This window comes from Euphorbia lathyris, chromosome 2, assembly GCF_963576675.1.
Source record: "Euphorbia lathyris chromosome 2, ddEupLath1.1, whole genome shotgun sequence".
In the NCBI taxonomy this organism is placed as follows: domain Eukaryota; kingdom Viridiplantae; phylum Streptophyta; class Magnoliopsida; order Malpighiales; family Euphorbiaceae; genus Euphorbia; species Euphorbia lathyris.
The window spans coordinates 16,567,717-16,592,012 of record NC_088911.1 but is presented as its reverse complement, the minus strand read 5'-3'; the positions used below and the strand labels follow the sequence as shown (position 1 = coordinate 16,592,012).

At 38.5% G+C, this 24,296-nt stretch overlaps 2 protein-coding genes across 3 annotated transcripts; one reads left to right on the top strand and one right to left on the bottom strand.

Annotated features, from left to right (window-relative positions):
• Positions 1–1,722: 1,722 nt before the first annotated feature.
• LOC136216925 (F-box/kelch-repeat protein SKIP4) lies at positions 1,723–4,251 on the top strand. 2 transcript variants are annotated; one of them, XM_066003469.1, is made up of 4 exons: positions 1,751–1,857; positions 1,956–2,206; positions 2,304–2,807; positions 3,513–4,251. In XM_066003469.1, exons 3-4 carry the CDS (start codon positions 2,344–2,346, stop codon positions 4,108–4,110), a joined length of 1,062 nt encoding a protein of 353 aa, XP_065859541.1. In that variant the 5' UTR covers positions 1,751–1,857; positions 1,956–2,206; positions 2,304–2,343; the 3' UTR covers positions 4,111–4,251. The 2 variants fall into 2 exon arrangements, with proteins under 2 accessions (XP_065859540.1, XP_065859541.1); XM_066003468.1 differs by lacking the exon at positions 1,956–2,206 and having other exon boundaries at positions 1,723–1,857.
• Positions 4,252–5,170: 919 nt separating this feature from the next.
• LOC136216926 (uncharacterized) lies at positions 5,171–7,271 on the bottom strand. The gene is made up of 2 exons (XM_066003470.1): positions 6,895–7,271; positions 5,171–5,647 (listed from the first exon to the last, which is right to left on the bottom strand). The coding sequence occupies exons 1-2, from the start codon at positions 7,190–7,192 to the stop codon at positions 5,427–5,429; spliced, it is 519 nt and encodes a 172-aa protein (XP_065859542.1). The 5' UTR covers positions 7,193–7,271; the 3' UTR covers positions 5,171–5,426.
• Positions 7,272–24,296: the final 17,025 nt, after the last annotated feature.

Sequence of the window (24,296 nt, the reverse complement as noted above, 5' to 3'; positions counted from 1 at the left end):
ATTCATATTTACAATCTTCCCCATGGATTCATGTCTGAAAGGGTGGTTGTGATTATTGAAAATCATGTAGAAAAATTTATCTTCTCTGATCCCAGTAACTTTCAAGGTATTTGGAGAGAGTATATGAGAGTTCGTATCTCTATAGATGTCCGAAAGCCGCTATAAGGAGAATAAGATGACCAACAGAGATGGGTTCTGGGCAGAATTTCGCTACGAGAGAAAAAAAAATTTTGTTTTATGTGTGGCTTTTTAGACCATACAGATTTCTCATGTCCAAAATTTTATGATTCGATTGATGGAGAAGTTGAAAAGCTTTATGGCTCTCATATGCTTGTTCAGACCGGAAGAAAGCAATCCAACAAAAGTGCAAAATGGCTGGTTATTGAGGGTCCGGTCAGACATCAGCGGCGATGACCAGGGAGTGGTGGTGGAGCGTGGTGGTAAGATAAAAAAAAACTCCCATATTTAGTGGCATTAATGATGGGACTAATGACGACATTAGTAGAATAATTAATATGATAGTTGATTATGAAGGATGAGTAAATAATGGATCAATTACTATAGAAAATGTTGAACAAACTTCCATATTTGGTGGCATTAATCGTGAGACTAATGGCAACATTAATGAAATAATTAATAGGACGGTTAGTTATGAAGGAAGTGTAATTCATGGGTCAATTACTATGGAAAAGACCAAAACGGTTGAACAAACTCCCATTAATCGTGGGACTAATGACGACAGTAATGGAATAATTAATATGACAGTTGATTATGAAGGAGGTATAAATCATGGGTCAGAACATGGGTCTAGAGAAGATATTGTGGTTATTGAAGTAAAAGTAGAAGGAAAGAGGATGTTTTAAATGAGGGGAGGAGGCAGTTCCAAATAATAGTCTACTTATGGATACAAAAAACAGGTTTCAGATGGGCTTTGCTACTGGACATGCTCACCCATCATCACGAATCTATTAGCATAGAACTGCAGTAGACTGAGCAACCCACAAGCAGTTGACGCTTTAACAGGTCTTGTCCAAAAATTACAAACCATTTATTATTCGTTCTCATGTTGCTGGAAACTTTTCGGTTAGGGAAGATGAAGCTATTGGTATTCGAGAGGATCTTAAGTGGATCAAACTCAAAGGTTTGGGTGGTGTGGAGGTGGGGTCAGATGCGCTGTCACTGGTGGAGCATATTCATCAAGCATACTTTCGTTCTTCTTATGGTTCAATTATAGACGATTATAAATGTCTTATTTCTAGTATCAATAACATTTATGTCAGATTTATAGGTTTGTTCTGCAAATGAGGTGGCTCATGCTTTAGCTAGGTCTTCTCATTCATTGTCAGAATTTGTAGAGTCATGTACTGTCCCACCAGATTTTATTTTACATTCCTTGTATGTTGAAAAAACTCTTTCTAAATATTTATTTTCTCCCTTACCAAATAACACTTAAATGGCTGCAAAATTAAAAAGTTAAATAATATCATCAATTTTTAAAAAATTTCAATTTAAAAATTCGCAACGATCATTTCAACCGTATCAATCTAAAATATCATCTATAAACTAATCTTTTGGTCCAAAAAAAATCACATTCATACCATTGACAAAAAAAAAAAAAAAAAGTGTAAATATGATAGTTTTTTTTATTTACCTTTTTTGTATTAAAGACCAATTTAAGAGTTCGAAAAATGAGAAGCTTTATTTTAGTTTCCCTATTTTACCCCTGAGGAAGGATTAATTACAAAAGGCAGCTTAGAAAAGTTTTGACAGAAGAAATGTGAGAATGCGAATTGGTAGACACGTTTGTTTATAGACCAAGCAACCAAAAATATTCTACAGCTTCGTTCGATTTCATCGGTAAGTTTCCTAACTCGTATTCGTAGAATTACTTTTCTCATTTTCCTTCCGACTGCTAAAATCTCTGAATTTGCTTTGGGATTTTGCAATTTAATTAGGTTTCCAATCGCTTTTGTTGTTTCCTTCTATTGGATTTCTCGAGCAAGCGGGATAGAGGGGCTTAATCCCTTCTATTTTAGTTCCATTTGCGATCTGTTTGTCGATCTGCTACTAAAATTCATGAGAGAGTGAAAAGATATATATACATTTACTGTATTATGGAATATGCACATCTATCGAACTGAATTTCAAATTCTGAGACTAAACCAACTTGGGGCTTTGATATAGAGATCTTTAGTACAAAAATTAGGTATCTGAACTAATTCTTGTTCTTGAGGTTTTACAATGTGGGTTTGTTATTAGGTGCAAACTCTTCTCTTTTTTAAATGTTTTGATCTATATTGTAGGATTTCAATTTCAATCGTATCTGGGTTCTGATTAGAGCATATGGAAGAGAGAATCCTCCAACTTGAAGATAGGCAAACTCAGTTGATATCTGGGCTTCCAGATGACATTGCTCTTTTTTGCTTGGCAAGAGTACCTAGGAAGTACCATACAGTGCTGAAGTGCGTTTGCAGGAGATGGAGAGATTTAGTCTGCAGTCAAGAGTGGTATGCTTATCGAAAACAACACAATTTGAGTGAGACTTGGATTTACGCTTTGTGTCGAGACAAGTTTGAGCAGATGTGCTGTTACGTATTGGATCCTGATTCTTCAAGAAGGTATTGGAAGCTCATCCAAGGGCTTCCACCTCGCTGTTTGAAGAGAAAAGGTGTTGGCTTTGAAGCACTAGGGAAGAAGCTTTATCTCTTAGGTGGTTGTGGTTGGTCTGAAGATGCTACTGATGAGGCCTACTGCTTTGATATTTCAAGGAACTCATGGAGTGAGGCTGCTTCCATGTCTACTGCAAGGTATTAAACAATTCCACCTGTGCCCCTATTTTTGGCTGTCTGCATTTAGTGGTAGTTTGCTACTGATAACTTGAGTACACTTCATATTGGGTCGTAAATGTTTGGTGCTGGTGAGCTATTACGAAAAATTATGATGGTAAAATATTTTTTTGCTTTGATGCATGAAATTTTCAAGGGGTAAATTGCACCGACGGTTACTGAGTTTGGTGGTTATTTCATAAATATATCCTTTTGATAAAATCAGTTAACATAACATTTGATTTCAATAATGTCATCCTGCCAATTTGTGTATAGAAAAGAGACCCTAAACTTCAGTGACCATCTATGTATTTTACCCCACTTTCAAGCAATTCATTGTATGTTCTACTGTTCGGTGAAAGTAATTATTTGCTTTGCAGTATGAAAAATTGCTCGAGTTTTATTTGTTATTCATTCATAGTCATACCAGAAAGTGATTTCCTTTCAATTATGTTACCTATCTTTTTCCCTTTTGGTGGATGTTATATAACATTTGAAGATACTTCAGTGCTTGTTTGGAATCTGCTTGTCCAAAGTTTTCTGCTTACTGCTTGCTATACATGTGCACTTGTTGAACTGGATGCTGAAGTCTGAACTAGAAGTTCTTTTGTAATTTGCCAGTTTTGGTTATCTATTTTAAGAATCTAGAACTTTTTTTAATATGAAATTACTTGGGACTTCATTCAGGTGCTATTTTGCTTGTCAAGCGTTGGATGGGAAAATATATGCCATTGGTGGATTAGGTTCAAAATCGTGTGATCCACATTCTTGGGACACCTATGATCCTCACACGAACATATGGGAATTGCATTCTGATTCTAATGTTATCTATGATGTTGAGGATTCCATAGTCTTGGATGGCAAGATTTATATCCGTTGTGGTGCCTCTGTTGTGTCTTCACATGTATATGCAGTTCTATATGATCCTTTGAACGGAACGTGGCAGCACGCAGATGCTGACATGGTGTCCGGCTGGCATGGTCCAGCAGTCGTCGTGGATGGTACCCTATATGTGTTGGATCAGAGTTCAGGAACCAGGCTGATGATGTGGCGGAAGAATGAGAGGGATTGGTTGGCAGTTGGAAGGCTATCACAGTTGCTTACGAGACCGCCTTGTCGGCTGGTAGCAATTGGGAAGAAGATATTCATCATAGGTAAGGGACTTAGCACAGTGGTTTTTGATATTGAAAAATCTAAAAATATGGAAGGGGTAATGATCAGTTCTTCCATACCCAGATTAAATTCTGAGGATGATGTGATTAGCTGTAGAGCTTTAGCATTATGAATATGAAACTGTGGTCATTTTTTTATTAATTTGATCTCATTGTACACTGGTCTGTAATCTGTACCCTCTTGCAAATTATACTTGATGTATATTACATGAATATGAGAAGCAATTAGGGAAACAATGAAGGCAGTTTGTTTTCATAGTGGCTAACTTCACATTTATGAAGTGTTTGTGTTGAGTAGTTCAATTGTTACTCTCCAGTTGCATCACAATTCAGGGCCAATTACAAGGGTGTTTGCACCTTCTTGAGATGAAAATACTATCATGCATCTGTTCTTCAAATCGAATAATGTTTAGCTGTTACTATTTGCTGTTGCTGGTAGATATTAGTTGGTTTTCTTTCCAAAATAGCTATCAACATCCAGTTCTCAATTTTAACTAAACATTTTAGGTCTCTTGGTAAAAGGAGAATTAAATGAGCACTTAGGCTTGACCTTTTTTTCCTTGCCAGTCCAGTTTGCTCCTCAAATGACTGCAATTTGATTATGGATTATTTGGTGCTGATTTTATTAGGATGTAGCAGAGTTTTGAGTTCTGCAACCACAAAATCCATTAATGTTCTGAATGTACAAATTTTCTTTCATGAAAGTATTGATTCATTACTTCTTAGTTAACTGCAAGTTTCTTATCTTTTCTTGCATGGTATGAAGTATAAAGATAAAATTAGAGGATGCCACTGTTTAGGATTAGCCTGATTTCTGAATAGTCTTTTGCTTTATAAGTTTGAATAAGCAAAGGCTTTCACACTTTGAGGACTGAATTTTTTCTGAGAATTTTTGTATCATTGATTAAATTGATGATGTGGTGGAGAGAATTTTTATCCAACAAATTCTCTCAAAATAAAATTCATTGTCTACTCTCAATCCGGTGAAATTTTTAGTGAAAATAAACGAATTCAAGTTGTCTGAATTATCTGTAAAAATAACAAAATGAAACACTTAATACAATTTATAATTGAACTCAGATAAAAGTTTCAGTCTTTAAAGTATCAAAGTGGCATTTTTGTTATTTTTTTATTTTGTTTTTACAACAATATCATTCTCTTTATTGCAGTTACTAATTAAACTCAGGTAAAAGTTGATTTCAAAATATTCACATTATAGTACAAACGTGATGCTTTCAAGTGATTACAACACAAGGAGAACTTCAAAATATTAGGATGGTGAGAGACATTTGGTCACTAAATTTCCTTGCTTTCCACATCTGGATGCTTGGATCCATTCTACAAATTCTACATCAGTCAATCAGATCAAACCCCATTTTCAAACTAACACCAAATGTAAAAAGTCATCCAAGATTTGCATTGTGCCTGATCAGCTAGTCTTTTTCTTTTTAAAAGCTGGATGTATGCTTCCACTGTAAGAATCAAGGTTTTCAATCTTTGACATACACTCTTTAACCCTATTTGTTACAATTGGCATGGCGGAAATATTGCTTGAAATTCGTTCTTTCAACAGACGTAGTTTCTCGGCATTTTTTTGGTCTCTTACAGTTGGTAATGCTGGTTGACTGGATTTTCCCTGTTCTCCTGAATCTGTACATTAATTTAAAAAAAATTACTATAGGAATAACAGTGTTAAGCGATTACGCATTCACACTTAGAAAACATATAAACAATAGCAGAATCAGCAGAAAATATCTCAATAGAACATTTGACTAGGTTGAGATTGAAAGCACTTCCAAAAGACCAGGCGAGATATATAAGCATTCCACTCATAACAGTGAGCAACTGAGTTAATCCTTTCATACAATCAACAGATAATTGGAGTTCGTCGCTAGGTATTTTGACGAAATAGGATCGTCCAAACCAACCATCGGATTTCAAAGTAGCACAATCTGATTAAAAAAAATTCTACTAATGAAGTTTCCATTACAGATGGATAGATATTCTAATCAAGCAGTTATAGATACTATAACAGAACTTCGTAAAAAGAACATGAGATCTAATCTCCGGTTGTTCCTCAGTGGTAAAGGTCATAATGCTAGAGGACTAGTTACCGCAAACACTAATTTATTAAGAATTAATCGGCTCAAGGCGCTCAATAGACCTTTATGGCCTTGCAAAAATAGTGAATTTTTTTGAAGTTCATACTGCAATACCATTCTGAGGAGAGGACTGCAGATGTATAAACTACGAACTATCTTGAGCAGTTCACTAATATGAATATGCCTAGATATATGCAATTGCAGTTGCTAAAGCAACGGAGCAACCTACTGAGAACTTTTTCATACAGCCATCAAGCAGAAAACAAGAAATAATCTAATTGCAACATATAGTTTCTCATTTCCGAAAGCAGCTTTCATTCACAAGATGGAAGGGGAGCACAGAGATGCACATTTCTCCAAATTGAGACCAGTGATAATACAAGCAATACATATAATACACACAGGTAACACAACTAGGCTCTTCAGATGCCACATTCCTATACTTCATAGTTCATACCTTACAACCAAAGAAGTAGACATTAAGAAACCCATTTTAGGTATTCATAATACATATTCTAGTTACAGGCTCAACCACTCATTTTTTCTTTTTCAAAATCCAACATAATGGAAATGAAGAAGCAGAAGACAATCTTTTCCACAGGATGTTGTTTTCAATTTCCAAATAAAACAAACATAAACAAAGAATTCCTTTTAACACCTTCACTAATCAAGAAGTCTTAAATAAAGGGTAGACTTTTGCTCACAAACACACCAAGAAATCACTGAAATTCTGAATTTTGACCAGTTGGAGCAAAACAAAAGTATAAAACCCTAGAAATGAAGAAAAGAACTGACCTGAAGTAGACTCTCTAGCAGGTCCGGGATCCGACCCAGAATCAATATCGGGAAGACTAGGTCGCTGGGAAGAAAGAATTGAAGTTAAGGTAGTCTTAAGCTGGTCAGGAAGAGTAGCTCTGTATTCAAGAATTTTCTTCGCCATTTCTTCCGCTTCCATCTCCAGCTTCTCTAACTCTTGCTCTCCTACTTCTTCTTCATCATCCTCTTCTCCGGTCACGGGTTCAGACTCTTCGGGGCCCCGAGAATTTTCAACAGCTGTTGTTAGGGTTTCTGTTGGTGGATTGTTCAACGCCATGTTTGGGGTTGGATCTGTAAATTTAGAGAAGAGCAGAGTGTGATATTTTGGAGGGTATTTCGGGTTTTTGAATTTTGAATATCCTTTTTTCCAGCTCTTGTCCTTTGTTGGGTCTCCCCATAATTTGTCTTAGCTCCTCCTTCCCACTTGGGATGGCAACGGATAGGGTACCCGCGGGTAATGTCATCCCCAAACTCTTAATCTTTTATTTTTTAATTACCCGTATCCGTCCCATTATCCTAATGGGTATACTTTTTACATCTCATACCCTTCCCATTTAATTCGCGGGTACCCGCGGGTACCCTTACCCGTTAAGAATCAATAAAAAAAAATATTACAAATTTAACAAACTATAAATTTAATAAATCATCAATCTAAAAATTGAACCTTAATTAATAAGAATAAAGTAGTTCAGTGGTATCACTCAATTGTTGAAAAATAAATGGTTGGGGTTTAAATTTAATGTCTTACACTAAAAAACAATGATATTTATTAATATAATTTTTTTTATGACGGGTAACGGGGGGGTATTCCCATACCCGTCCCATTACCCTAACGGGTAATGATTTTGATCTCATACCCGTCCCATACCCTTTTATACAGGGTACGAGTAGTCCCATTAGGGTCGGGTAGTGCCGGGTATCCGCGGGTACACTACCCGTTGCCATCCCTACTTCCCACAACTAGACTTGTTCACCGTCTGGATATCCTTTTAATCCGGTCGGACCCGGATATAATAGGTCGGGTTTGAATGGAAGATAATAACATTAGATTTTAATAAAATTCACGCCCTTTTAGACTTACCTTATTTTAGATATGGTTTAAAATTAGAATAAGCGACAAATTTAACTCTGACCTAAGGAAATGCGGATTTAGCCATAATGTACGAAATACTGTAAATTTAATCATAATATTTTCAAGTAAGATCAATTTTAGCCATACGTTATTGAAAATTTCAAAAGATTGGGTTGATTGTTATTTAACTGTCACACCAGACATTCCAAACAAGTTTGTCGATAAATTGAAGCAGTTTCGTAATTTTTGATTGACTACACATTAAATATTTTAGACACTTTGACAATATAATTTGTGATTAGCTGATATGTGTCTGACTTAGTTATTAGCATTTTAACAAGTTTTTTTTGTAATTGTGTTAGTAACACGTTAAGGGGGTGTTTAGTTGCTCTTTTTTGCCTTTTCACTTCGAAATGGAGAATTTTAGGTGTTTGGTTAGTGACATCTTGTTTGCCTTTTACATCTGAAAAGCAGCATCAGGTGTTTGGTTAGTGATCTCATGTTTGCCTTTTACATCCGAAAAGCAGCCTTTTACAAAAGCAGAGAATCTTTGCTTTTTGGAAAAATAGCTTTTTCCAACAGCAAACATCAAACCATAACAGGAAACAGTAAACCGTGACAGCAAACAGTAGGTAAAACAAACGGATCCTAAATATTTTAGACGTAATTGATGTTTGGAAGCTCTAAAATGAAAGTTAAATAACAATCAAACTAGTATTTTTACAGGTATAACTAAAATTGATCTTGCTTAAAAACGCTATGGTTACATTTGCATCATTTTGTACAACAAATCAACATTTCTCTTAAGATTAAATTTGGTCTTTTATCTCTTATAAAATTTATAAAAATAGGTAGTAATATTAATTATTAAATATCTATTTATATATTATACTATGTTTCTAACACATTAAAGGGCCAAACCCACATGGATATGAGACTTTCAAAAAGACCGTCCTTTTATCAAACCCTTGCATTGATTTACAAACACACCGAGAAAAAGACCAAACAGGGACCAAAGGCCCAAGGAGCAAGACCCATTAAGCCATCTCAACTCACTACAAATACCCCCAACATAAGGAAGGCAAAGACACTTTTGAACTCACTACTCAATTGGGTACCCTCTAAGCTCTTCGATTGTTTCCTTTAGTAATCGTCTCAAACATCTAATTGTCTTGATCGTCGGAGTGTTCACAGGGACCGCTCTCTGCACAGAGACGATAGCCGAGAGCCACGAGAACCCCCGAAGGCTGCCCAGATCACTGTAGTACATTCCCTAATTATTTGGTACGGTGAGCGTGGACTACAAGTGATTTTCAAAGTGTTCAGCAAGATGCAGACGCCAACTAAGTCCACTCCGACCGGAGTGCCAAACACCGCAGCCACCAGTTCCATGACCAGCGAAGCACGTCCCACGCTGTCCACCCTAATTTCTCCCAGGAACCTGGCTTCGCTGATGGAGGAAGTAGATCCCGAGGAGGAAGAAGCGTACAACACCTCGCAACTCCTCAGCGCCATACGAGGATTTCAGACAACTCAGGCCGTTCACACAGCGGCTCAAATAAAGGTCATGGAGCAGCAAAAAAGCCTGCAGGAGGAGAATGCTAAAATCTGGCAATACCTCAAGGAGGCCGTGACACCACAGCAAACAGGCATGGTTGTGGATAGATCAGCGGATCCAGAGGCGCTCATCGACAGGCGACACGAACCCGCCGTGGCTGCACTAGGAGCAAGAGGCGCGACGTGCGGGGGACCAGCAACCACCGGTGACGAGGAGCTGCTAGAGCAAAAGATCCAGCGTTTTTTGGACAAGAGGGCGCTCGGGGGAGTGATGTGGGGAAGCATCACCTCCAGCAAAACTCCGCTGGTGTAGAGAATCATCGAAACGAGGTTCCCTCATGACTGAAAAGCCTCGCATTTGTCCCAGTATTCGGGAACCGAAGACCCAAATGATCACGTGGCCTCTTTTATGAGCACCATCAACCTCTACTCCAAGGACGAGGACATCATGTGCAAGGTTTTCCCCACTACACTTTTTCGCGAGTGCGCATGAGTGGTATCGAGGGCTGGCCCCCGAGTCCATCGATTCCTTCGACCTCTTAAAGGACCTTTTTCTCTCTAGGTTCGTCGTGGCAGCAAAGGTAAGGAAGATCAGCTCAGACCTCAATGGACTCAAACAGCGGACGACCGAGCCGCTGTGAAATTTCCTCTCCAGGTTCCACCACATGGCCTCTCAGGTCAAAGGCCTCAATCTGGAAGTGGCCCACGATGCCCTCGCAAAGGGCACCTCGTGCGAGCCCCTTAAGCAAAAGTGCTTCAGGAAGTTGCCCCGATCCTTCGAAGAGCTCATGACTATGGCACAGACCTTCGTCCGGTACGATGACTGTGATCGGCCTGCAGGGTACGAGGAATCGGGAAAAGACAAAGCTAGAGGAGACTCCCGGAGAGAAGAGAAGGGCAAGCTGACCGGGGAGGCCCGAGACGGAGGACGGACCCGCAAGGAGGCCCCTTTTCCTTTTCCCCCGCGAGTAGAGTCGGCTAACTCAGAACGCAGGGGTGACCGATCCCGGGGAAAGAAGGTGCATTATATCATTCAGAACCCAGCTCGACGACATGCACACCTGACCTCGCCAGCGGACAAAGGGAAGATCCGCATCGAAAAGGAATACTATAAATACCACAAATCCTCCAGACACTCCACGGAGAATTGTTATCAACTGCAGAAGGAAGTCGAACGGATCACACAGCAAGGTGCCCCGCCAAGAACCATTAGGAAAAGAGAGCAAAGCCTGAAGCAGCATGATGCTGGTCGAGCAGAGGAACCGAAGAGACCAAGGTTCCACGGGGAGATTTATGTCATAAGAGAGGGGGCACCGGTGCTCTGCCCCCATCCGGAGGCCTCCAGAAAGAGAAAGACAGTCGATCAGACCCTGACACTACAGCCACCACTCCGAACCAGCCACTCGAAGGCCCTCGTTGTCACTGTCAACATCGCCAGCTTTAAGGTGCACCGGGTGCTAGTTGACATGGGGAGCTCAGTCAATTTGCTGACCTGGACAGTGCTGCGCACCATGAAAAATACCCACACTGCCCTTTGTGCAGGAACATTTCCCCTAGTAGGGCTATCAGAGATAGATGTCCCCGTTAAAGGGATCATCTCTCTCCTTACGATCCTCGGTGATGGCGGTGAAGAGATAGAAAGCACCACCGAATGGGTAGTGGTGGACATCCCCTTAGCCTACAACGTTATCATCGGAAGACCCCTGCTGGCTAGCCTGAAGGCTATGATTAACATCTCCGACTTGTGTCTGACCCTACCACATCAAAGCGGCAAGATCACCATCCATGGAGACCGAATCTTGGCCAAGAAACTGCAATGGGAGGCAACTCAACCTCGAACATCACTCTATCTTGAGGATGGTCTGATGGATATGAGGGGATACAATCCCACGCTGATTGAGTCGGTCGCAGACTGCCCGGTTGGGGAGAGAAAGACACTGAAGATCGGGACTAAACCGCAGCCTCAGCTGGCCGATGAAATAAAGGTCGTCCTCACCAAACACTCAGACATGTTCGCTTGGTGCACGGAAGACATCACTGGCATTTCACCCGAGCAGGCAACTCACAAGTTGAATATCGATCCTTCTGTCGAGCCTCTAAAACAGAAGAAGCGGGTATAAGCAAGGGACAAGCAGGCAGCTGTCAAGGCAGAGATCGAGAAGCTTTTGGCTGTAAAATTTATTCACGAGGTTCACTATCCAGATTGGCTTTCTAATGTTGTACTTGAAAAGAAAGCTAGTGGAAAGTACCGCATGTGTGTAGACTTCACCGATGTTAATAAAGCATGTCCCAAAGATTCTTACCCGCTGCCTAATATAGATCAGCTTCTCGACCAAACAGTAGGACGCAAAATCCTATCCCAGTTTGATGTCATAGCCGGTTTCCAGCAAATACCCTTGGGCCCAGCCGACGCTGAAAAAACCTCCTTCATAATGCATGAGGGCACATATTGCTATAATGTAATGCCCTTCAGCCTGAAGAACGCAGGAGCCACCTATCTGATAAGGTTAATAGTGTCAATTCCTAATTAGTTAAGATAGACCTTGAATTGGTCCTCTATTTTTGAATTACAGATATCATGTTGTAACAAACTCAATCTGTTGTAAAGCTTATTTAAAAGTTGTACGTTGTTAATAGAATTGTGTGGAGAGTTCAATTCCTTTATGGTATCAGAGCCTCAAGTGGTTTAACAACTCTGATTCTAAAAACCCTAATTTTCTATCTCCCAAAAATAATGATCTCCACCAAGGCAGAAAACGGAACTTCATCTGTTAGCCAACATACAGCAGCCAATTCTCTCCCTTTCTCAACCATCTCCACACAAATATCCCAAAAACTCACTGCTAGCAATTACCTTATATGGAAAACACAGGTACTGCCCATCGTAAAAATTCAGGGGTTGGCACATCACCTCGATGCAACCCATCTTCCGCCCCCTAAAGAACTGCCCACCGGTGCTGTTAATCCGGCTTTTGATGTTTGGGAATGAAAAGATCAGCAAATCCTCAGTCTGATTATTTCATTGTTGTCCGTTGGCGTGTTATCACAGGTCGTAGGGGCAACCACTGCATCAGCCGCTTGGAACAAACTCACTAAAGCCTATGCAACTGGCTCTCGATCACAAGTACGTGATTTGAAACATTGCCTTCACAATCTCCGTAGAGAGAATGAGAGTATCTCTACTTTTCTACAAAAGGCGAAATCGATTAGTGATGAACTCACTGCCTTATAACATCCTGTTTCAGAGGATGATTTGGTTGAAGCAATATTGGATGGCCTGGGCACTGCCTATAGGCCTTTTTTGCATGCACTGGAGGCTCGGCTTGAGCCAATTTCGTTTGATGATCTAACTGGTCTTCTCCATAGTGAAGAAAGACAATTAAACAGAGACAACTCGTCCCTTTCATTCTCTCCCTGAGTTAACTACACTACCCGCACTCATAACCATGAACGAGGATGGGGTCGCAACATGTACTTTGCTAATTCTTCAAATCGTGGTACTTATCACAACAATCAGCCAAGTCGCATGACTCGTAGTGTTTCTGCTCCACTTGATGTTACAACCCTTACTTGTCACAATTGCAAGGGATCTGGTCACATTGCCAAACAATGTCCCTCCCCCAAATTCAGTCGCAACACCTGAAGCTTCTTCAAACCTTCCTCTAATGTGGCTGCCATGTCAAGCTCCAGCTCAACTGATTGGCTCATAGACTCTGGCGCTACTCACCATGTAACAGCGGATTTAGGAAATCTCCAGGTTCATAGTGAATATGACAGTCCAGAAAAGGTTGTAGTAGGTAATGTCAATTCCATCCATATCTCTCATATTGGCAGTTCTCAATTTCCTGTTTCAAGTAAATCTATTAAATTCCAAAATATTCTTCGTGTCCCTCAAACAGTGAATAACTTATTGTCTGTTTCTTCTCTTACTCAATCTAACCCAATTTCGATTGAGTTCTTTTCTAATCACTTTGTTTTGAAGGATTTGAAGACAAGGAAGGAGATCTATCGAGGGGTGCATAAAAATGGACTTTATACCATGTCACTTCCGGCACTAAATCAGGCTCTCATTCAAGCGTTCAATACTAGTCTACCTTTGTGGCATGCTCGGTTGGGGCATGCCAATTATCCCATTGTTAAGAAAATTATTGCTTTGAATAAACTTACTATTGATAATAATAAAAGCCTTCCATTATGTGATTCTTGTTGTGTTAGTTGATGGGGCGTACGGCTAGGGTGGAGCTTTTCTATGACGACGAAATGTGTATTATGATAAGTCCGTTACGATTATGGATGTGATCTTTATAAATGCTCTATCTCTACTAGACGCCACTACTTAGGGGCAAGTGTACCCCGTCGTATCAAGTAATAATCCGGTTAAGACCGGGTATCGAATCCACGAGATTTATAACTACAAGTATTAAACAACTCAGTTTTATATGTTATCTAAGCGGTGAATACTTTAAGTTGATTCGAGGAACAACTACAAACTACTCCTAACTACGGGTGAGACAAATTTATATAGCAAAACTCTATGAAATGATATGGGAAGCGATAAGTTATAAATATTACAAACAATGACTTTCAATATATAAACGGTTAATGATTTACTCTTGCAATGACGACTACGTGTAGTGTGACCGACTCGTGAAGTACTTAGACTACGTGGTTCCTAGTCAAGGCGTGTCTAATGCTTGGGACCAGAAATTAGGGCCCGTAAGTTCCGTGGTTTGTCAATTCCTACGGTTTCCAGAACGTCACTTCTGGTAAGGCAACACCTATATAAATCCCTAAAGATAGCCCGAATGGCATCGGAAGTCGCGTTCTCCTACACAATAATCAATTACGAGTATCAAAACAAGTAGCAACCATCAACACAAATATAGAAAAAGAGATTATGAATCATAAATTATAAATATGGAGAATGTAAATATGAAATACAACCAAGCCTGGTACATAGGAAGAGTACAAGCTAATTAGCAAGTGAAAAGGGAAGAATCCACCATCGGAACTAGCTAACTGGACTCAAGGCCGTCTCTTAGGACTTGGAGGTGGAGCTTTCGAGCTTGGTGAACGGAGATGGAACGGAACTTTGACGGAATGCCGGAATCAACGAACAAGCTCTCAAGGTGGAAGAGAATTGCTATGTAAACTAAAATCTCAAACTATCTAACAAGAACTATCTTAAGAATTGTATATCAAAAGGTGTATACAAAGTCTAATGGGTGTCTAAATGAGTGCTAGTCACTCCTATTTATACACATCAAGCTAGGGTAGAATTGTAATTTCATAAGATACAAGCATGGAGGAACATGATTTTCTGCAGATTTCCCATGATACGCCTCGCGTATGGTGGAGTATGCCCCGCGTAATTGCCCATTCCGTCAGAAATCTCCTACATGTGGACCAAATCCAGATCTTGTTGTCTCAATCACGCCTCGCGTAGACTGGGGTGCGCCTCGCGTGTTTCAGTTTCTGAGATTTTATTGCTTGAATTGGGTCTTTTACGCACCGCGTAGCTGAAGCACGCCTCACGTAAATAAGTCTCTGGGTCTTTTAAGTCGAAGAATTTCCTTACACGCCCCGCGTAGGAGAGTTGACTCTAGGAGACCATGCAGTCTGACTTTCAGGATTAGGCTTATCATTTCTGACACATGTCCCACGGCTTTAGTGGTGGTTGATACGCCCCGCGTATTGGTGACTAGATCCCACGCGGTGCCTATGGATTGAACAATCATTTCTGACCAAGTGTTCCATGCCCTGCGCATGTCAAAGGATTTTTGCTCCTTGCTCGTACCTGAAATACAATTCTCGAGAGTCGAGTTAGCTTGACGTTTTATTTTCTAAATTACTCAAAAATAAGGAAAATTAACCGAAAGTATGGAATTTATTTTTATTTCGTTATTTTATTAAAACACTATATTTTTGCAATTAAACTTATTTATTTCTCTTAAAATTAATCCGTAAATCACGCTAAAAGATAGGGACGAAACGCCCCCTATCATTAGTAAGGCACATCGCCTACCTTTTCCTGTTTCTAATTTCACTACTTCTAACCCTTTGGAATTAGTATGTTCAAATGTTTGGGGACCCGCTCCCGTTACTTCACATGACAATTATCGCTTTTATGTGCTTTTTTATGACCATTACAGCAAGTTTTCATGGTTGTACTTTGTCCGATATAAATCCTGTTGGAAATTAGGCTAAGGTATAGCAGCGGAAATATAAAATTTTTAGCCTACTTCCATTTAACCATAGGATCCGTTAATCGTTATTTCATATAAAGAGGGATAAGAAGGAATACCTTTTGATGAACTATCTACCATTGTTTATGAAGTGCCCACAACTCTTATCCGAGTTCCCAAGCACAAAATAAGAACATGAGAAGATTAAGTTAGAATCAATCGATTGAATAGCAACCAAAGTAGATTGCCTCTAATTAATCAACACAAGATCAAGGAAAAAGAAATAGATGAAAATCAATTGATCAAACGAAGCCGTAGAGAAATCTCATCCTCGAACTTGGGGTGGTCGAAATTCTCTCTCTCCGTACTAGGGTGGAATTCGAAATTCTCTTAGGGTATTATCTTGTAGATTTCGAAAATCCTCTATAAGGGGTTATTTATAATCTCTTGTATCTAAACCCTAGTTAGATAGAATTAGGTTACTGAATAGGAACTCAATTCGGAATAGAATTCCTAATTATTATCTCACTATATATCTAATATATTAAGGATAATAATAATAACCTTATTAGATAATAATAGGAGTATATTAATCTAATTAAAACTCCTAACTTAATTATCTCTTAATTAATTTAATTCATATTCCTAATCTAATTAGGATTAAACAAAATCAAATTAATTATTCATGTACAACACTACATGAATTTCGAACCCCCTATAGTCCATGGGCCTTACTGGGCTCAATTGGGCTTCCATCAATTAATTAACATCCATCTCTCTTTTAGGTTCCAAGTCTTATGTGTGACCCATTAGGTTCTTATTGCTTCTAGCCGTATGCAACATTATTAAATTAATTATCAAAGAATTATATTTAATCTTTGCATAACGGAATGATGTACAGAGTATGTGATTAGCAAGTCCGTAATCATTCCCCCAGAGCTATAAGAAGACAGGTTGATTCTGTCGTTAACCTTTCCGTATTAGTTACAGTATAATTCGATCCTTTATCAATTACATCCTTGAACTGAATCTTATGACTATGGATGATGTCAAGTCACATATAGCGAGACGTTCGTTTTACTTGTACAGGCCGAGTCAACTCAAATAGATAGGTTAAGTGAAATCCGCATTTCAAGTCTTAAGCTATCACCTTGCAAGGATTTAGAGTCGAGTCTTCCACAAGCGATCCTTGGACGTATCTCCCATTAATCGGGAGTGATAAATGCTCAATCCAATGTATAACTACCCCGATATTACCTCCTGTGACACCCAACCTTTGCAGTTCACACTCCAGAGTCATCTCTGTTAAGGATCGTGGGACCGGAGGATCAAAGTCTCACATTCAGTAATTCAGGATGACCAATTAACATTCCTTTAAGTCTGAGGATTACTTATACCTATTAATACCAATGAGATGAACAGGTGACAAGGATGAATCTACCCATCCTGTTATCTCAAATCGGATCCCCAATCCTAATGAACTCATTTCATCGGATCCATGTAACTGTCCAGATATCTATATATGTGAAGCTTGTGAGATCAGCTTTCTGTCGGACAGAAGACATTGTTACATGCAAGTCTCAACAGCGTTATGTCAATCCTGGACATATCACTTGACTTGGGGTGGTTTTAAGTTTATTAGTTTATCATAAAGTTTAGTCTCACTTCATGCTTGTATGAACACTTTATGATCACTTTAAACAAACTTACGGATTTTCTTTTATTAGACTTTATTTAGTTCATAAAAGGTATTGCCTTTATATAGTTATAAAACATAGATCTCATTAAAACAAATGATATAAAGAACAATTCATTTACATTAAGTTTGTATCCTAGAACAATTGTCTATAGGACACCGAACCCCAACATACTCCCACTTGGACTAAAGCCAATTGTTTCTAAAACTTATCCCAGTAGAAGTTAAATGACGATCATGTACTTTCTGGGTTAAAGGCTTTGTCAACGGATCTGTAACGTTGTCCTCTGTAGGTACTCTTTCTATTCTCACATCTCCTCTAGCCACAATCTCTCTAATGATGTGGTATCGCTTTAGGTAGTGCTTGGATGCATTATGAGACCGTGGTTCCTTTGCTTGCGCAATGGCTCCATTGTTATCACAGTACAGAGTAATGGGATTGACAATGTCAGGCACCACACCTAGTTCTGTAATGAACTTTCTAATCCAAACTGCTTCCTTTGCTGCTTCCGCAGCAGCGATGTACTCTGACTCGATCGTAGAGAAAGCTACGCTTCCCTGCTTGGAACTCTTCCAACTGACCGCGCCCCCATTCAAGATAAACAGGTATCCTGATTGGGATTTAAAATCATTCTCATCTGTGAGATGACTTGCATCTGAAAATCCTTCTATTTTCAGATCACCTTCTCCGTACACTAGGAACATATCTTTAGTTCTTCTCAAGTACTTAAGAATGTTCTTGACAGCAATCCAATGCTCGTCTCCCGGATTACCTTGGTAACGACTCGTTACTGATAACGCGAACGCTACGTCAGGTCTAGTGCATAGCATAACATACATAATCGGACCGATCGCACTGGCATACGGGACTACAGCCATGCGTCTTTTATCATCATCGGTTTTAGGACATTGATGATTGTTTAACTTTACTCCATGTAGCATGGGTAAGTTACCTCGTTTCGATTCAAGCATGCTAAACCGATTTAGCACCTTTTCAATGTATGTAGCCTGTGAAAGACCAAGCAGTCTACGTGATCTATCTCTGTAGATCTTTATACCAAGTATATAGGCTGCTTCACCAAGGTCTTTCATTGAGAAGTTACCAGATAACCATACTTTCACCGACTGTAGTAGAGCAATGTCATTTCCCATTAATAATATATCGTCCACATATAGTATGAGAAATGCTATAGAGCTCCCACTTGCTTTCTTGTAAATGCAAGCTTCTTCGCAATTTTGTTCGAAACCAAATTGTTTTATGGTTTCGTCAAAATGCTTATTCCAGCTTCTAGACGCTTGCTTGAGTCCATAAATGGATCTTTGAAGTTTGCAAACTTTATTTGCATCCTTCGATATGAAACCTTCAGGCTGCATCATATATACATCCTCAAGCAGGTTTCCGTTCAGGAAAGCTGTTTTCACATCCATTTGCCAAATCTCATAATCGAAGTGAGTGGCAATAGCAAGCATGATCATGATTGATCTGGACATAGCCACAGGAGAGAAAGTTTCGTCATAATCAATTCCTTGTTTCTGACGATATCCTTTCGCTACTAACCTAGCTTTGTAGGTGCTAACCTTTCCATCCATGTCAGTCTTGTTTTTGAAGATCCACCTGCACCCAATGGGTTTTATCCCTTCGGGTGGATTAACCAAAGTCCACACTTGGTTAGTATACATGGAATCCATTTCAGAATCCATGACCTCAAGCCATGCTTTAGAATCTGGACTAGTAAGAGCCTCTTCATAGTTTTCGGGTTCGTCATCTAACACGGGAACCTCATCATCATCTCCCACTAGAAAACCATATCTAACTGGGAGTTCACGAACTCTTTGTGATCTACGAATAGGTGGCACTGGAGTCTCATCTAATGGGACTCCTTCGGGTACCTCAACCGCCTCTGTCGTTTCAGTTGGTGTTTCTTCTTCTTGAACTTCGTCAAGTTCAATCATGCTTCCCTTTTGTGTTTCTTCGAGAAACTCTTTCTCTAAGAAGGTTGCGTGCTTAGATACGATTACTTTCTGATCATCTGGATGATAGAAGTAATATCCCATAGTTTCCTTAGGGTATCCAATGAAGAAACATTTATCAGATTTAGAATCTAGTTTGTCGGACGCAATGCGTTTGACAAACGCTTAACAACCCCATACTCTCATGAATGAGAACACGGGTTTCCTACCAACGAACAATTCATATGGTGTGGAACTAGCGAATTTAGTTGGTACTCGATTTAGGGTGAAGAGGGCAGTTTCTAAGGCATAGCCCCAGAACGTCTTTAGAAGTAAGGCCATGCTCATCATGGATCGTACCATATCTAGTAGGGTACGGTTTCTCCTCTCGGATACACCATTGTGTTGTGGTGTATAGGGAGGTGTCCATTGTGAGCATATCCCACATTCAGTTAGATAATTCAGAAAATCATCTGAAAGATATTCGCCACCTCGATCAGATCGAAGCATCTTTATTTTCCTTTCTAATTGATTTTCCACTTCATTCTTGAAGCATTTGAATTTCTCAAAAGCTTCTGATTTGTGCTTCATCAAGTAGACGTAACCATATCGGGTATGGTCATCTATGAAGCTTATGAAGTATCTGAATCCTCCTCTTACTTGGACTGACATAGGACCGCATACATCTGAATGAATAAGTCCTAGAGTGTCTGATACACGCTCACCTTTATTGCTAAAGGGTGTCTTTGTCATTTTACCTTTTAAACATGATTCGCATGTTTCCAATGATTCATGATCGATTGGATCTATAAGCCCATCTGAATGTAGCTTTAGCATGCGTCTTTTGTTTATATGGCCTAAACGACAATGCCACAAGTAAGTTGAATTATCTATCTTATGTCTTTTGGTATCAATTGCAAAAATAGGAGTTTTGTCATCCAACACATAAATCCCATTTTGTGATATTCCTGAAAAATAAAAGATCGAATCTTTATAAAAATTGCAACTATTGTTCTTTATTGAAATATGAAAACCGTCGTCAACAAGACGGCTAATAGAAATAATGTTACGAGACATTTCAGGAACGTATAAACAATTCCTTAATTCTATTACAAGTTCAGAGGGCAAAGATAAAACATAATCTCCAATTGCGATGGCGGCAACTCTTGCTCCATTTCCCACTCGCAAGTTTATGCTTCCTTTCTTTAGTTCCTTAGTCTGTTTTAGCTCCTGCATATTTGTACAAATATGAGATCCACATCCGGTATCAAGTACCCAAGATTCAGACAGTGAAACTGTATTTATTTCAATATAAAACATACCAGATGTTGAAGCACCGCCGTTTCCCTTCTTGAGGGAGGCTAGGTACTCCTTGCAGTTCCTCTTCCAATGCCCGTCTTTACCACAGAAGTGGCACTCTCCTTTGGGCTTCTTCACTTCCTTTCCATTTGCTTTGTTGGGCACGGCTTTCTTACCTTTCTTGGGATATTTAGGATTGGGATAATTCCCTTTCCTCTTCTTTGATCCCTCAATGACAAGAGCAGGTATGGCTTTGTCTTTCTTTATATTGGGTTCAACCGACTTGAGCATATTTGCAAGCTCTTCAAGAGAGGTTTGCAAGTCATTCATCTGATAGTTCATAATGAACTATGAATAACTTTCTGGGAGGGATTGAAGAATTAAGTCTACACTTAATTCGTTATCCATCGCAAATCCAATACTAGAAAGTTTGGTAATGTAGCCAATCATCTTGACACAATGTGTCATGACAGATGTGCCCGCTTGCATCCTACTACGATATAGCAATTTGGATATCTCGTAGCGTTCGCACCTGGTTTGTTTCCCAAACAATTCCTTTAGGTGCATGATGATGGAATAGGCATCCATTTCCTCATGTTACCTTTGTAATTCCGGTGTCATCGATGCAAGTATGATGCATCCGGCATGATCATCATCAGCCTTATGTTTCTGGTAAACATCAATTTCCTCAATGGGAGCATCATCAGCAGGGATAGGGGGTATCAATGTATCAAGTACATACCCTATCTTATCGAACTTCAAAACAATTTTGAGGTTACGAAACCAGTCGGTGAAGTTTGAACCATTCAACTTGTTATCGGTAAGAATGTTTTGCAGATTGGTTTTAGTCATGATTTTAAGAGTGTGCGTTTAATTAAACCTGAGAGTGAGAAAGAGTAAACGTATGTCATTCATTTGTTTTAAAGTATAACAATCTAAAATTATAGGTCTTTTAATTTATTTCAGATTGCTCCCACTATTTTGACAAATTAATAGCCCTCCATATTAATTCGAAGAATTTCACAAATCCTTTAGTGAGCTAGGATCCTAACTCCTGAGATTTCGCCTTGAGTTTACTCAACAAGCTAGTCTCATTCATTAGGTAGATTCATATAATCAATCACATCTCTAATGTGATTCCTAGGTTATTGGGTTACTAACCACATTAGTAACTAATATGCTATTCATATTAATCCCAACCATCTTGCCCATTAGTTTATGACAACATGAGTTTACTCATCCAATTATCATAATCTAATTTAAGTATTACCCCATATTCATGAAAGAACGATTTTTCGATAATTCAGGTGTTACCATAAGACCCCGAGCTTGAGTTTACTCAACAACCCAAAGGCCCCCAATACTGCCGGCTGAATTATAATATTAGGGAGGGGCAACCGATTTTAATAACTTACTTATTTACTTAACTTTTTAATGAGGGATTTTATTTTAGGTCTCATAATCTAACTTAGTCTTGATTTGCTTTAGCATACATCAGACACATACATTCACATACATTGGCGTTATGGACATATCATCTAAATTATTCCGTCGAGCCAGAGACGGAATAAAAGGGCAAACCTAAGGAAATACTAACTATTACATATTTCTCTTTAGGTCCTCCGTATTCTCCATGGCGTCTTGAAATTACATATTAATTTCTATACTACTAAAGAAAACTTCAACTGAATTGAAGGGAATTAGATGAGAGGAGAAATTACAATAGATAGTAGAAAGGCAGGACACGCAGGCCCTATTTCAAAAATACCAAAAGACTAAAGAGAGGGTCCAAATATGTTCATAACTCCAAACATGCATAGACTCAATTAAATAAATTTAATTGGTTGATTACATAACTATCCTATGTAATATTTATGTTAATCACATTAACTTATCAAATTAATTTTCATCCAATTTTACTTCTAATAGTTTCGTATCCTTTTATATTAAACTTTTAGGTTAATATAACTATACAAAACTTTAATTATGCATGTTCCAATTATTTAGATTTTAATTCATTTAACATTTTGATTTACAAATTGGTAAAACAAACTTTTAAACAAATTTTCATTCGATAATCAAAACAGAAAACTATCAATTTCTGAAATATATATATATTTAAATATAAAACGATTTTAAACCATTTAAAATCAAGTGGGTATCGGGCCGGGCCCGAGAGTGGGCCGCTGCCGATTGGCAGCGGCCCTTAGGGCGCACGGGACGCCGCTGCCTTGCGGCAGCGCCGCACGCAGCTGCTGCCGCGAGGCAGCAGCCGCACGCGACAGCGGCCGGCGCGACTCGGCCTGCTGTCGCGTTATAATTTTTTTATTATTATTTATAAATATATATATATATATATCAGTTTTTAAAACGATTTTAAAAACGATTTTCAGAAATAGGAAAAACTACAATAGGTTTCCGTTTTATCTTTAGACTTAATAAAACTGATTTTATTAACCTAACTATAAAACTAATAGATTCTGTTATAATGATTATCAACCGAAATAATTAGGAACATACGCATAATGAATTTTAATTAACAATTAATTAAAACTTATTTATCCTTAGGATTAATTAATCAAAACTTATTTATCAATTAACTTAACCATAAATATTTATTCAATCCTATTGAAAAACTTCTAAATTTTCATATATGAAATAACGGATTTAACGATGGCTCTGATACCACTGTTGGAAATTAGGCTAAGGTATAGCAGCGGAAATATAAATTTTTTAGCCTACTTCCATTTAACCATAGGATATGTTAATCGTTATTTCATATAAAGAGGGATAAGAAGGAATACCTTTTGATGAACTATCTACCGTTGTTTATGAAGTGCCCACAACTCTTATCCGAGTTCCCAAGCACAAAATAAGAACACGAGAAGATTAAGTTAGAATCAACCGATTGAATAGCAACCAAAGTAGATTGCCTCTAATTAATCAACATAAGATCAAGAAAAAAGAAATAGATGAAAATCAATTGATCAAACGAAGCCGTAGAGAAATCTCATCCTCGAACTTGGGGTGGTCGAAATTCTCTCTCTCCGTACTAGGGTGGAATTCGAAATTCTCTTAGGGTATTATCTTGTAGATTTCAAAAATCCTCTATAAAGAGTTATTTATAATCTCTTGTATATAAACCCTAGTTAGATAGAATTAGGTTACTGAATAGGAATTCAATTCGGAATAGAATTCCTAATTATTATCTCACTATATATCTAATATATTAAGGATAATAATAATAACCTTATTAGATAATAATAGGAGTATATTAATCTAATTAAAACTCCTAACTTAATTATCTCTTAATTAATTTAATTCATATTCCTAATCTAATTAGGATTAAACAAAATCAAATTAATTATTCATGTACAACACTACATGAATTTCGAACCCCCTATAGTCCATGGGCCTTACTGGGCTCAATTGGGCTTCCATCAATTAATTAACATCCATCTCTCTTTTAGGTTCCAAGTCTTATGTGTGACCCATTAGGTTCTTATTGCTTCTAGCCGTATGCAACGTTATTAAATTAATTATCAAAGAATTATATTTAATCTTTGCATAACGGAATGATGTACAGAGTATGTGATTAGCAAGTCCGTAATCATTCCCCCAG